Source organism: Meleagris gallopavo, chromosome Z (assembly GCF_905368555.1).
Source record: "Meleagris gallopavo chromosome Z, MGAL_WU_HG_1.1, whole genome shotgun sequence".
In the NCBI taxonomy this organism is placed as follows: Eukaryota; Metazoa; Chordata; class Aves; order Galliformes; family Phasianidae; genus Meleagris; species Meleagris gallopavo.
In genome coordinates this window covers 32,898,199-32,912,392 of record NC_139435.1, presented here as the reverse complement: position 1 = coordinate 32,912,392, position 14,194 = coordinate 32,898,199, and the positions used below count along the sequence as shown (strand labels likewise).

General features: G+C 34.0%; 1 protein-coding gene across 2 annotated transcripts in view; it reads right to left on the bottom strand.

Annotated features, from left to right (window-relative positions):
- CNTLN (centlein) overlaps window positions 1-14,194 on the bottom strand; it is a 183,985-nt gene that overhangs the window by 114,240 nt on the left and 55,551 nt on the right. For both annotated transcript variants that reach the window (XM_085213135.1, XM_085213137.1), the window contains exons 8-9: window positions 11,386-11,548; window positions 3,389-3,577 (exon numbers count right to left, since the gene is read on the bottom strand). In XM_085213135.1, coding sequence (XP_085069261.1) covers window positions 3,389-3,577; window positions 11,386-11,548 — 352 coding nt within the window. The remainder of the gene's footprint in view (window positions 1-3,388; window positions 3,578-11,385; window positions 11,549-14,194) is intronic.

The window sequence follows — 14,194 nt, the reverse complement described above, 5'->3', positions numbered from 1 at the left end:
ATTTTTCTCTTTTTACCACTTCAATCAAAATCTGTGTGTGTGATATACGCTTAATAAACTGAAATTAGTGAAATACTAATAGAAAACCAGTAATTATTACCCTTAATAAATGGGGACTGAGATAGTCCAGACAGTAAGTCTGATGATATAAAATCTGTTTTTCTTCCAGATTAAATTATAATTTCAACAGTAAAAAAACTGCAAATAACAGGAGGAAAAAAAAAAGCTTTCTTACATAACACTGATCTATAACCTTTTGATTAGTGAAAATCCAATGAAGGTGTACTAGTACTGCTGACAGAGACAGCATGTTCAAAAAAAAAAATGTTCAGCAAGCCACTCATCTCAACATGCTCAAAAAGCCAGTACTTTATGATAGAAATGTAACTGCAGTTTAATCCAATATTCCAATTTCATTTAAGAACTGTTTTCAAAAAACATTAATAAGAAAAGTTGGTAGATGCATCCATTATTTTCTGTTCTATTGATGATGCAATCAAGAGACAGCAGGTTTAGAAGGCCTCCTAACTAACAGGTCCCAGAATTAATGATAGATAACTTTTTTCCCCCTTGTAGAAACTACCGCTGTGTAAGTACACAACAGTCACTATCTTTCCAATATTTAAGCAAAATGGTAGACTTAGTAATTTTATTACTATTACAATATATGGCTGTCATCAAAATGCACTCAAGAAGGAATATTATGACACTTTTCAGAAAGCACATGCATGTCTTTCAGTCAGAACACAATTTGGAATATTTGTTACAGCGGAATGAAAGAATGTTAATTAAGACAAAACATTAAGTATGTTGAACGTATATGGTTTAGTAACCACAATTAGTTACTATGCATCATTCCCTTATGATGATGCAGCTTTTGTAACACAAATAATTAGTTCCATCCCAGCCTGGATTAAGAGTGATCCACTGAAAAAAAAAAAAAAAAAAAAAAAAAAAAAAAAAGAAGGTTTGTACACTACATTTAGCTTACTATATAAGCACATATACTTCTCATCATGGCAGGTAAAGAGAAGGGCAAAAAAAACAGTGGAAGAGCTGGAGCACCTCTTCTACAAAGAAAGGCTAAAGCAGTTGGGATTGTTCAGCCTGCAGAAAGACAGACCATAGGAAAATCTCTCTGCATTCCCTCAGTTCTTAAGGGGAGCTTATAAGAAAGATGGAGAGACTTTTTACACAGTCTGATAATGACAGGACAAAGAGAAACAGTTTTAAGCATAGTCCATACACAGACCATATTAGTTAACATACTTCAGATGCCACCACAAGAAGGCAGAGACTAAATCAACAAAGCTTACAGTAACAACACACACTAGATTTGACTCATTTAAAACATCTAAAGGAAATGAAATGTAAAGTAGAGCTGATGACTGTAGGCTGTTATTAGCCTGTAGAATATCCCTTATTACTCAGAAATTTCCTGAAGTTCTTTAAAGAAGTAAACAAGATCTTTGTTAGCAATAAAATTTGCTAATATTACTAAACTATACAGGATAATACAGACAAAAGCTAATGCCAAAGATTTACACCATATTCACTTGGGACACAATCTGACTGTGTAATTACCTTTGAGACAATATCCAAGTCAGACAATTGACAAATTGCAAAAACTTCATATCAGTTATATTTCTAAAGTTTCAAGAAAACATTTACCAAAGCATTTCTAAAAGAAATAAAAAAGGTTAAGGATGCATAAAAAATCTGAACAAAGAAAGACTTCCACTTCATCCATTTTATTATTTGTAAAACAAAAACATCAAATAAAGAGGAAGTTTAAAAATCTTATAAAAAAGAGGCTAAGAGTCTTAAAATAAGGAATCTTAAACAATTAATACTTCGGATAAAATTAGAATAACTCTAAAATGACCATTAAGAACAAATCCAGGGAGATATTATACTCTTTTGCTTTAAAGTAGATTGTCACCAATATAAACTTTTAAGAATTAAACAGCATGCTTTTTTATAATCTAGGCTTCTTTGTGTTCATGAATACAATCTTTGGTTACAGATCTACATTACCTATCCAAGCTAAGTTTTGCATTTACCAAACCTATCACCTGCAGTAGTTTCCCTGCTCTTCCAAAAACGCTAGTAAATACAAAATATGTAAGGATATTTCATTGGAAAAAAAAAAAAAAAAAAGGAAGAAATCAAGGAAAAGAGATTACAATATCACTGTGGGAAGACCTTTGCAGAGAATCATAGAGTCACAGAATTATTTAGGTTGGAAAAGACCTTCAAGATCATCTAGTCCAACTGTCAAGCTAACACTGCTAAATCCATTATTAAATCAGGTCACTAACTATTATGTTCATGTGTCTACTGAACAGCTTCCAGAGATGGTAACTACCAATTCCCTGGGCAAGCAGTTCCAAAACTCAAACTCACCTTTTCCATGAAGAAATTCTTCCTAATGTACAATCTAAATCTATCCTGGTGCAAACTGGGGCCATGCTCTCACACTTTATCGCTAGTCACCTGAATAAAGAGACCAACACCACCCTTGTTGCACTTCTCAGGCTCTCCTTACAGAGTGATGAACTCTCCTCTCATTCTTCTCCAAACTGAACAATCCCAATTCCATCAGCTGTTACCCATAACTCGCATTTTCTAGTCCCTTCACCAACTTCAGCGCTCTTTTCTGATCACATTCCTGCAACTCAACATCTTCCTAGTAATGAGGGGACAAAACCAAACAGGTTACTGAAGGTGTGGTCTCAGGAGTGCTGCCTACAGAAAGACAATCACTTCCCCAGTGTTGCTGACAACACTGCTTCTCCTTAAGTCATAGGAAAGTAATAAAATGGCCTTTGGAAAATGTCAAATGTAAGTGTAAGATCCAGCAAATTACAAAGCTGGAAGCGTATTAGTGAAAGATTATAATAGTTCCAAATGGTACACTAACCCTTAGAGATTTTTAAATAAATCTTTCTACCAAAATACTTCCTTATAATCTGAAATTTATTTCCATGGTCAGGAACAACACAACAAATGAAGACCCATACAATTCATTTTCACAGAGAAAATGCAAAAATTTCACTTTTTTCCCCAGGAATAAAAGCTTTTTTTTTATTATTTTTTTTATTTTTTTGTGTGTGTTTTTCATAGCTTTGTTTGAGAAAAAAAAAATAAGAGTTTGGATGAATATTGACACTATTACTCAGTTTTTTTCCTAGGGCAGATACAATTTACTTGCAAGATACCATCAGCAAAAGCAGAAAATCAAAGAACTGCAGGCACAAAATAGCACATTTTTTCCTTAAGAAACAAACCAATAAAATCCTCTGCAATTTCCTATAGAACTGCTTTGTCCAGAAGCTTAATTTAAAACAAGAAGAAATAACTTGTGCTATTCCAGAAGCAGTCTCACCTGTAAATCATGAGAAGAATTCTGATGTAACATATTTAAAGCATCGTGAGCCTGCTGAAGCTGTTCCTGTAACTGACAAATCTTCTGATCTTTTCCAAGTAACTGATCCTGAAGAGAGGCATACCTTTGCTGCAGCTGAATTTCATTTCTTTTTAAAGTTTCAAAACACAAAGTCAATTCATTATAAAGCTGTAAAAGGGAGAAAAAAAAAAAAGAGATTAAAAATAACATCACTGTAGGCAGAAATGTAAATGCACGAGAAAAGAAGAAGAGGGAATATAATTTAAGTAACTTCAACACAAAGATCACCTTCTCTTTGGACAATCATTTCTTATTTCATGTCCACCTGCATCATAGCATGCTCTATAAACAGTGGAAAACAATGATTGTAACAAATTCTAAGTTTCAAACAAGTTCTTCCATATATATACTGTATGGGGCTGCTGAATCACAGCCTGAACCTCTGACTGATCACCTGAGGTGAGCAATGAGTCAGCCACAGGAGCACAGGTGAAGGCAAATCACCTGTGCTGCAGGAAGGGGTGGAGCCTGGCTCCACCTCTCCTAAACCCATTTAAGAGCTGACTGCGATTAGGGAAGGATCTCTTCTGGAGATCCACTCTACTGGAGTTTCACTTGTGGGCCCAGGTTATGGGTGAGTCTACCTATCCTTTCTGTTTCCTACTTTGGTGTAATTACATCATAGCTAAGCTTTCTATTATACCATAACATTGATATATCCATTAATTGTACATATACACATTACATCAGAGTATTAGCAGCTTCAAGTGCTTTTTTATGGCATTTACTAACAAAAATGGGTACCTAAAAATCAAGACTTACCTTTTTTTTTAGTATGTTATATAAAATATAGAGAGAAAAAAATATCACTTAATAGAAGTTAGAAAAAAAAAGCATCTTTCCTGGGAATGATGTTAAAGGATTGAGAATACAGATAACATCCTTGTCTTATGTAGAATATTTTTATATTTAAAAAAACATACATTTTTAATATCTGTTGGATAGCAATACACTGAATTCACTAATGTCCACAGCACTTTGTATGAACTGAAAAATAGCTGTTCAAATAATCATTCTGGGAGAATTTATTCATACAAGCTATACAACCCAAAATTGCTATTAGAATTTGTTATCCCAGTGGCTGTTCAACAGTTCTTGATGAAACCAGAATATCTCAAATATTCTGTTGTTACTGTATAGGAGATTCCATATGCATTAACAAATTCTATAACTACACCTAAGTAATAACAAGCACTACCTGCCATGTACCTTACAAGAGTAACTTATTTCATGAGAATAAGAAAACATCTATTACATTCCTCCACTTTCCTATTTTTAATATAAAGATAGGAGGCCTTAAAAACAAAATCACATTTTTATTAAAGAAAAAAAAAACAACTTGAAAAATAAACTTGTAGCTAAATAAACAGCAGTTTGCATACTGAGGGAAAGTATATAGGTTTACTACTCAAACCTACATTCCTCACTTCTTTCATTTCAGTTCTTTATTTCTTTAAAAGCTCTTTTTCTCCAAATAAACAATTTCCCTTTCATTATTCTACAATGAAATAACTTGAACAAGGCATGCACTTCTGCAGCTAGCGGTTTGGAAAGACCATTTCTGCCATTCACCCAAAAGAAACTAATCAAATATTAAAATCAGAAACATAGAGTCTATCAATATTTTTTTGTGGCAGTTGTTTTACAACTAAAGACATTACTTTACACTTCATTTTGGTCTTTGTCTTGTTGCCTTTACTTAAATGATACACTTCGTTGTCAACTTACATAGCATTGAGTTTAAAGCCTTTGAAAAATGAATCTATTAGATTTGGAAACTACCTACCTATAGGAGTCTACCTATTGCTCTGTAGGAGATTTGGAAACAATGAACCTCATTCCTTTCCTTCTTCCTATCATCTTCTACTCCTAATGACTCCCAAAGGATAAAGTAATTACATCTTGCCAATTCCCAAAACAGATTAGAAATCATGTCTCCTAGGCAAAATTAATTCTATGCCCAGATACATTGATAATTTCACTGAGTATTCAGCCTTAAAAAAAATGGAACTTTACATTGAAATTTCTATGCCTACTGAATTTTTCTTATTATTTAAGATAGTTTCATCAACTCTGGAAACTGAAGTTCACGATTAAGCAATTGACTGTGGAAATAAGTATTTCACAGGAAAATTCCTGTTCATTTATCAAAAACATTTATTTTTAGATAATGTCTTTCCAAATGTATGGGACATCAAGACACAGTTACTTCCAGCAATAGCTATATAAGCTCATTAGCTACATCATACTGAAATGACAATTTGCTGGTTTTATGTCTAGCAGCACTTAAGTGGTCATAATTACAGTATCTGAAAGGTAGCATCCTAGTAAGATGAATCGAGAACATCAAAAATATAATGCTTTTTTTAAGCTGGCAGCCACATCCTCCAGTGTAGCTAATGCATAATTTTAGTACTAAGTATGCAGCAGGACAAGACTAATAGCATATTTTTTTACTTGCATAAACTTTTCCAATCTTCCCTGCTTTGAAAACAACAACTGAACACAGATGTTTGAAGTTTAAAACTAGCTGAAACAGACATGCACATTCACAAAATTACTCCTTTTACACTGAGTTATATGCATTTTTTTCAAATAACATCAATGCACTAGCTTACAGGAGTGAGATTAAACAGTGTTTAACACCAGGAAAATTCAAAATTAAAATTAAATAAAAATAAATAGGTTTATCTACTGCTCAGAGATAAGTGTCCAGATTTCAGCTTGGTTCCTAGTCTTTTCATTTATGGCCATCATCATTGTTTTGTGGATTTAATACATGCTTAAACTTTGGTATGGGATTATGCAGGTATTTTCTGCTCATTTTGCAACTAGTTTAGAAGAAACATCACAGCCATACAGCATTCTTGTGTGTGCATTTTTGAACATACAAAATTGAATACTATGGTCAAATAGGTCAATCACTAAAAAAAAAAGCAGAAATTCATGTGTAGAGCTGACAATGTGTAAAAGATTAGAGGATCAGAGAAAGAACACTGACTAGAAAAAAAAATACTATACATTATTTATATCAGAACTAGTAATTTTCAGAGAAAAGAGTGAAACATGGAGTTCAAAAGAGTGAGTAGTTACACCTCACATAATTGTTAATAAGATGTAAGGTTTGATGAGAAAATTGTTCAATCCCCAAGATGAGATAAAAATATATTTATAGGACAGAAGAAAAGATTTAAAGTCCTTCCTTATAAATATACACATACACCATAGAAAAATAGCAATAGCCATTAAATACATGTGACAGCAAGTTAGGTCAAGCCAAAGAAGGCTGAGAAGTCGCAATAAAAGCTAATAAAACTAGGTAGTTCACCCATGTAATTTACCAGACACTATATTAGCCACAATCATAGTGCAATTGGAAAAAAATTGTGAAACAGTTGGCAGAAATGAACGCATTATACAAGTGTGCAGGATTTATTTTAAACCAGGTTTAGACTGGTCCTGTATACTGAATGCAATTAACAGCTGCAACACATTTTCCAGTTCTGTTTAATCCAAGGATTATTTAGTTAACACACTCACAGATTTTTTCCTGATATCAACTAAAGTACAGAAAGCGAAGACAGCTAAGAGATTTCATTCAAAAGGATATCCTTGGGAGGATCTAAAACACTTGAATACATCCGCTCATTAAAATGTAACAAATCAATTATATAAAATGATAAAACAATTATATAAAATAATAAAACTATATATTATATATATATGAAGTGTATAAAATATTATCTTTCATTAAACGATTAACAAAGTGTTCACCCCTTTGAATACTGCACGTCACTGCAGAGACCTGAAGAAATGAATGCTAGCCTATAGTGCACAATCAATGAATATACAGATGGTATAGTGTGTCCAGGAGCTTGGCTGATGTAATTATTATATTGGAGCAGGAAAAGAAAGACACTCACCCTGTCCTGGGCTCACAAAATAGACTCCAATGGAGTAAATCTCCAGAAGAGATCCTTCCCCACTGGCAGTCAGCTCTTAAATGGGTCTAGGAGGGGTGGAGACAGGCTCCACCCCTTCCTGCAGCACAGATGAATTGCCTTCACTGCTTGCCTCAGGTGATCAACCAGAGGTTCAGGCCGTGATTCAGCAGCCCCATACACTATAGTAATACTGGACATGAAGTTAAGAAATAAATGGGAAAAAAAAGTCTAAATTAAGACACAGTACTACTATAAGGGTAACTACTATGGTACTCTCACTAGAAAGTCATGTCGCTAGATCACAATACTCAAGGAGAATTCCAGGAGAATAAGGACGGAAACCAGCTGGAGGAGTTCAAGGATGAAACTGAAAAGGCACTCCAGACTACACACAGAACATTCACTGGATTGTACTAGGTCTGCCTGGGATAGAACTCACTTTCTCCACAGAGGCCCATCTGGTGCTGTCAATTTCACACCAGTATTTTGGCTACTGACAAGCAGTGTTGCACAGCATCAAGGCTGGCTCTACAGCACCTCTCAATCTGCCTCTGAAGGCCAGTAATCTGCAGAGAGCAAGAGGAAGGGAGAGAATACAGCCAGGGCAACTGACCTAAATTGACAAAAATTATATTCCATATCATAAGACTTCAATCTCAGAAACATAAGCTATCTTCTCTGCACAGAATGGAGTGGACATTCAGCAGGGTTGTACTGAACACCAAATTGGTTAATGCAGGAAAACGTTAACAGTGCAGTTTTAAAACTTTCATTGTGAGCTCAATCTGATTAGTCAAAAAAACTCGGAAATATTAAATTATTATTAATCTAAATCAAAGTAGGTACTATAAAAAAACTTTAATAAGCTTAATTTTAAGATTTTTCTTTATACGTCTCTTCTTGTACACTCAACACAGGATTTTTCAAATTTTAAGAATATTACCTGTGAGTGCAGAGTTTAGCATCATCTTGACAAATGTATAGTGTGTACAGAATTTCTTCACTTTTAGCATGTTGAAAGTCCACTTGATAGTATGGAAACAATACTAGTAGAGTTTGGTACAGAATAAATAAATAAACCTCCTAACAACAGAAAACAGTGTCATAGATGGAACTAAAATGCAATATAATCATAAATAAAGATATAAGTTCCTGAAAGCTTTTACCTAGAAAGTCAACTAACAGGATGATCATTCACTTACCACTGATCTAACCTTTAGTACATTTGACTGACAGTTAGTTTCTCTCAGCTCTTATCCTATGTGAGAAAACAAATTTATTTTGTTCCAACTCACGGAACAAACTGTCATTTCTAATATTTATATATGTTTTTGGTTTTAGTTTTTATTTTGTGGAATCAATGCTACTTGAATAAAATTAAGTATGTACATGTGATTTTTTAACTACGCTTAGATGTTCCTGTCCTGAAAAAGACTGGTGAAATTTAGTGGTGAAATTTAACCTTAGCTAGCAAAGCCAGTAACTTCACATTCTGATTACAATTTCTTAGACTCAAAGGAAAGCCAACTATATCCCCAGACTAACTGCATGAAAAGGACTGGTAAAGTCAACCGCAGGCACAAAATTAACTACAACATCTGAAAACGCATCTGATGCTATACTCTTTTCAACTACCTTAGATAGACTTGATGCAAATTTTTGTGATGCCTCACAACTGAAAAAATCTTACTGTTTTCTAATTACCCAAAAATCTACTACTGAGCATTGCTTTTCTTCACTGTACGTACCTACTGTACCAAAGTCACAATATTCTCTATTTGTTGTTTCAAGGGCTAAGTTTCAGTATACTAATGATCATTTCCTATTTAATGACAAATAATGATATTTCCATCTCACTAAAAGGGCTTTTTACAAAGAGATTTTTAATCAGCACAATTAACAAAGATCCTTAAGGCTACATCAGATCAAGAGAAAGCACTGCGTTATACAAAGGCCCTAAATTGTAAATTCCAGAAAACTGTGATAAGCTAGCTAAGGAGTTCAGAATCTCTTCTTGTCTTATTATCCTTAGTATTGATTGAAGTATCTCCACCTTGAAATTGTCAGTGAGGACAAATCTATTGAGTCTCATTAAATCCAGCACAGGAATGAAGTCCCCTGAGTATGTGGGACCACTAAAACAGATGCTATGCATTTTAGAAAAATATTCCCTATCCTTGAGAATGAGAACTATAGCTGTAATATGAAACAGATATCAATTTGTTTCCATAGATGTTATAACATAAAAGAGTTATTGTGAACATGGCACCCTTAAAATCTGTATTAAAATAAATTTTAAAAAGAAAAGGAAAAGGTATCTGTATGTCAAGTCAACGTAACCTGATGAAACAGATTACAGATCTTCACATATATATGTTGCCCACTATAGCTTGACTTGGAAGAGAACTGTAGTCCTCAGTGGATTTATACATAATCCAGTGCAAGTTCATGACCTTGATCTCGGTTAAATAGAAAGATATTTTCTCTACTCAGTCTATTCATACTTCATACTACCCACATCAACATCAGTGCAAAGAGCAGTTGTTCCTAAATGGCAGACTGTTACAATGAACTTGGAGTATGTCAGCTAGCCACACTGCCTCAGCTATAGCATGTACTGCCTATCTGACCATTAACAGAGAGGTCATTGAGCTCGCTGTAAGGGACAATATATCATAGGATGTACCAGCTGATAGGCTCAATGCCATTTGGAGCAGTTAAAAAATATTCCTTTGTGAATGTCTATGGACTAGCTAACACATCCTTATCTAGCTGTTGCAGCCAGCATATTAATAACACAGAGAAAACAAACAGAACATACATTTGTCCACAACTGTTTGCCTTTCTCATTCAATGAAAAAACAGGCATTCGTATCATTTTTATAGATGTTGAGTTTTCCAAATGCCTCTTGTGACTTCAGAAGACCTTACCACTTGGGAACTGCAGGTTCCTTTGAAGAAATTATAGTTTGATATTTTATACAGTTTACTAGTCAGAAGTGTATAACAGGATGTTATGGTAAAGGAAAAAAACTTCTTTTCTGCTCCAAAGTTCTCTTGACTGAATTTGACAAATTAGAAGATCTATTATGCTCTGATTTAAGGAGCTCACTTTTATTTTTTAAAAAAAAGGAAAGAAAAAAAGGTTTTTTCAAGGCATATTAAATGTTTTGAGAAATGCAAAAAGACTGTCTGTCCACCACTACCACAACAGTCATTTATCAGAATACTTGGGTTGTCTTCTCCTAGCTTAAGATGTAAGCCTTACTCCTATCACTCCTCTATGCTGGTGGAAAAAAATGAATTCAGACATTCTAAAGTAATAGATTTTATGGTCATCTGCGAGTTGAAATCACTGGCTTGTCTTCAGTACTACAGTATTCTTACTCTTCTTTTATCACTAAGTAAGCAGAAGCCCTAAGTTTTGCTTAGACAAAGAACTGTGAGCCAGCTTTCTGAAGCAGCCATGAATTTTGAGCTAAGCCTAGGTTAGAAGAGGCTTGGCCTCTGGCAGTGCCAGCATACCTATTAATTTTCCACAGGAAAGTAACTTACACTACCAAAATATTTTCCACAGGAAAGGATAAACTCCTTCTTCCACTGCTGTACTGGCAAAACTGCTATTGTGCAGAGTAAATTTAATTCTTGAGACTATTTTAAAACACTAATTGAAGCCTCGAGGAGAGGAGATAAAAAAAATCTAGATAACCGAAGTTACACAGAGAAGCTGATATGCTTCTCACTTCTTCCATATCTGTTCAAATGTAAGTAAATCATTAATTCAATATACAGAAGAGATCATAGCTGCTGGAATGTAATTAGGCCAAGAAACCTTGTTACTTCAACAAGCATATTTTGGTAAACAAAGATCCTGAGTTGTAAGGGACACACCACTACACAGTGCTTTGATTCCTTACTATACTATTCATATTGTATACATAGTAATATGGACCTTGTGATCATAAAACATACTTTTTGATATGATATTGCTTCAGTTGTGTGCACATCTTCCTGTTCCTTCAGTACTTTTTGTGTGTCAGTATTAAGAGTTTGAAGCTGCTGTATCAGTTGAGCCTGTTGTGCCGTATGTGCAATGTTTTGTTTGTAAAGATTCTGCAGCTCCTGTAACTCCTTTCTGTACAAAGGAAGCAATAAAGAGAAATTAAGAAGAGGACAACATTAATCTCTGCTAAACAACTGTGTTCAAATGGTTTTATTGAAGATAACAAGCTCCTTATTTTCATTTATTTTTTCTGCCAATTGCCTTATAAGCAACAGAAGTTACAGATAAAATATTTACCACATACTTCTGTAAAATATCTACAGAACAATTAATTTTCAAAAGGGAATGTCTTTCAATTTCTAAGGCTCCAACTGCTCCAAAATAGATTTTCATTACTGCATCACCACTTTGTAGTCAATATTTACTTAACTCTTTAGCTGTTAAGTGTCAAGATGTAAAATATTTGTAAAACACAGACTGTAAAGTTCTGTGTTTTTGTTTTGTTTTTAACTATAGCTGACAGAAAATAAAGATAAAAGCTTTTTTTAATTTGCATGTGTTTAATGTAATTCTCTTTCCTGAAATGCACCTACATCTTGGACATATGAACTACATCTTCTGACAAACTGGTTTTGTCTGTGACAACAGCAAATCTTAAAAACCATAAATAGAGTTTGGTATGTATTGCATCACACAGTATATTTGGTCTGCTTTGAAAGTAATGCCTCCTATTTCTCTATGTTGTCCCATAACGTCAGAGGCAGATGTTGATGGTATGGCAGTAGAGACTGAGCCTTCCCACCAATCACATTTTGTTACTGTCTGACAGAATGACATCTGACATGAAAGCGCATATGAAGTAAAGGTGTGGTATTGAATTCCTCCATACAGATAAAATGACATTCACTGACACTTGCTGAATATTTCTGGAAACTAAACAGTAGGTGTGAACACAGTAGGTGGTGGGAGGTGAGTTTCAGGAGTGGCAACAGAGACTAGCCATGTTGCAGACAGCCATGAAGATTTTTTTAGGAGCGCAGCACGCAGACTTTTTTTCATTGTTATCAAAAACACATAGCTAATGTTGTCGTGATGGTGACTACGTGGAAAAATCTTGTTTTGTAGCTGAGAATTTGCTCTATTAAATAGCATAATTGTGATCTTTGTTGTCATTACAACAGAAATAAATAGGAGACATCATTTTCAGAGTAACCCACATAAATAAACAGTTAAAGTTCTACAAACATATCAGTAGTAATTGAGTGATTATAGTGAATATAGTGAAACATAGGCTATAAAACAATTACAAACTTGGAATATTTACAAACATAAAACGATAATTTTATAAATTTATCCCTTCAACTAAGTTTTGTTGTAATACTAATACCCTCAAAAGCATAATAACAATAACAACAACAACATCTAATACCCTTACTTGATGAACTCCAAAATGTAGATGACTTCTCTTTGCCTATAACTAACAAGAATTATCAATTATCATTACATTTTGATAATACTGTTGGACATGCCCAAAGATTACCGTACAAAAGATAAGCATCAACAACAACTGTTGTGTGAATTCCTGAGAAATCACAGAATGAGAAAGCAACTATTCTCATTTAGGGAACTTTAAAAAAAAAAAACACAATACTACATAATAAGCTGATGCCTTTGCTAAGTAGTATATCATCTGAATAATTACAGAGCTGCAACCACAGAGTTATCTAGACAATGTCACACACACCAAAAAAAGCCACTGCTAAAAGAATCTGTTAACAAGCAAATACAAGGGAACACTTATGGACATGCTAACTTTACAGTATTCAAGTCTTACTGTTTTCAATGAGATGTAAAGTAGCATCTCTAAAACAGCCATGATAGAAATGCAGCAAGAACTCTGAAACAAAACAGAAGTACAATTGCAATATGTACTTCATATATACTAATTTGATTCCATTCATAAGTGCAATCACTGAAATAGAGACACATATTAGCACTTGTCACATCTTGTGTGGCTGGAAATCTAATGTACACTTCAGTATCATCTCCAAGATGGTGAGCATATACTAGAAAATGCACCATTTTGCACTGCAGTTACAGCAGAGAACTGTTAACTTTGCACAGGTTCTCCAATCACATCTTCATAAATACTATTTATGAATATATGATGGGTGGGCATAAAGAAAATGCAGACAGATTCTTCTCAGTGATGGGAAAAGAGAGAAAGAACAAAATCACAAAATCAACCTCAGAAGAATGTTTTTATCTGGCAAACAGAGGCCAAACATTGGAACATGCTGCCCAAAAAGGTTGTGGAGTCTCAATCATTAGAGATTCTCAAACTCAAATATCCTGGAAGGCCTTCTCTAGCCATATACAAAATCAACATCATGATAATCAGAAAAATAGTTACAAGATAAAATGAATTTCTGACCAAAATATCTACTAACATACTTACTCAAATCAACAAACTACTAAGCACTCCACAGAAGGAACACCTGCCTTTTATTGCAGGTTAAGAATGTCAACTGCAACTTAAAATTATACCCCTAAATGAGCATGGAACAGAATAAATAATTAAAAATTGAGTGTAACAAAGGTAATGATAGGCACTATGAATATATGTGCCTATATTCACATACGTATCTCACACATACAACTAAAACATTCTTTATAGATGTGTACATAATTAGATGTGTATATTCACACATACAAGTGGGATATATACATACAAATGTAAGTACAGGTAGTAATGCTGCATACTATACACTCCAAATA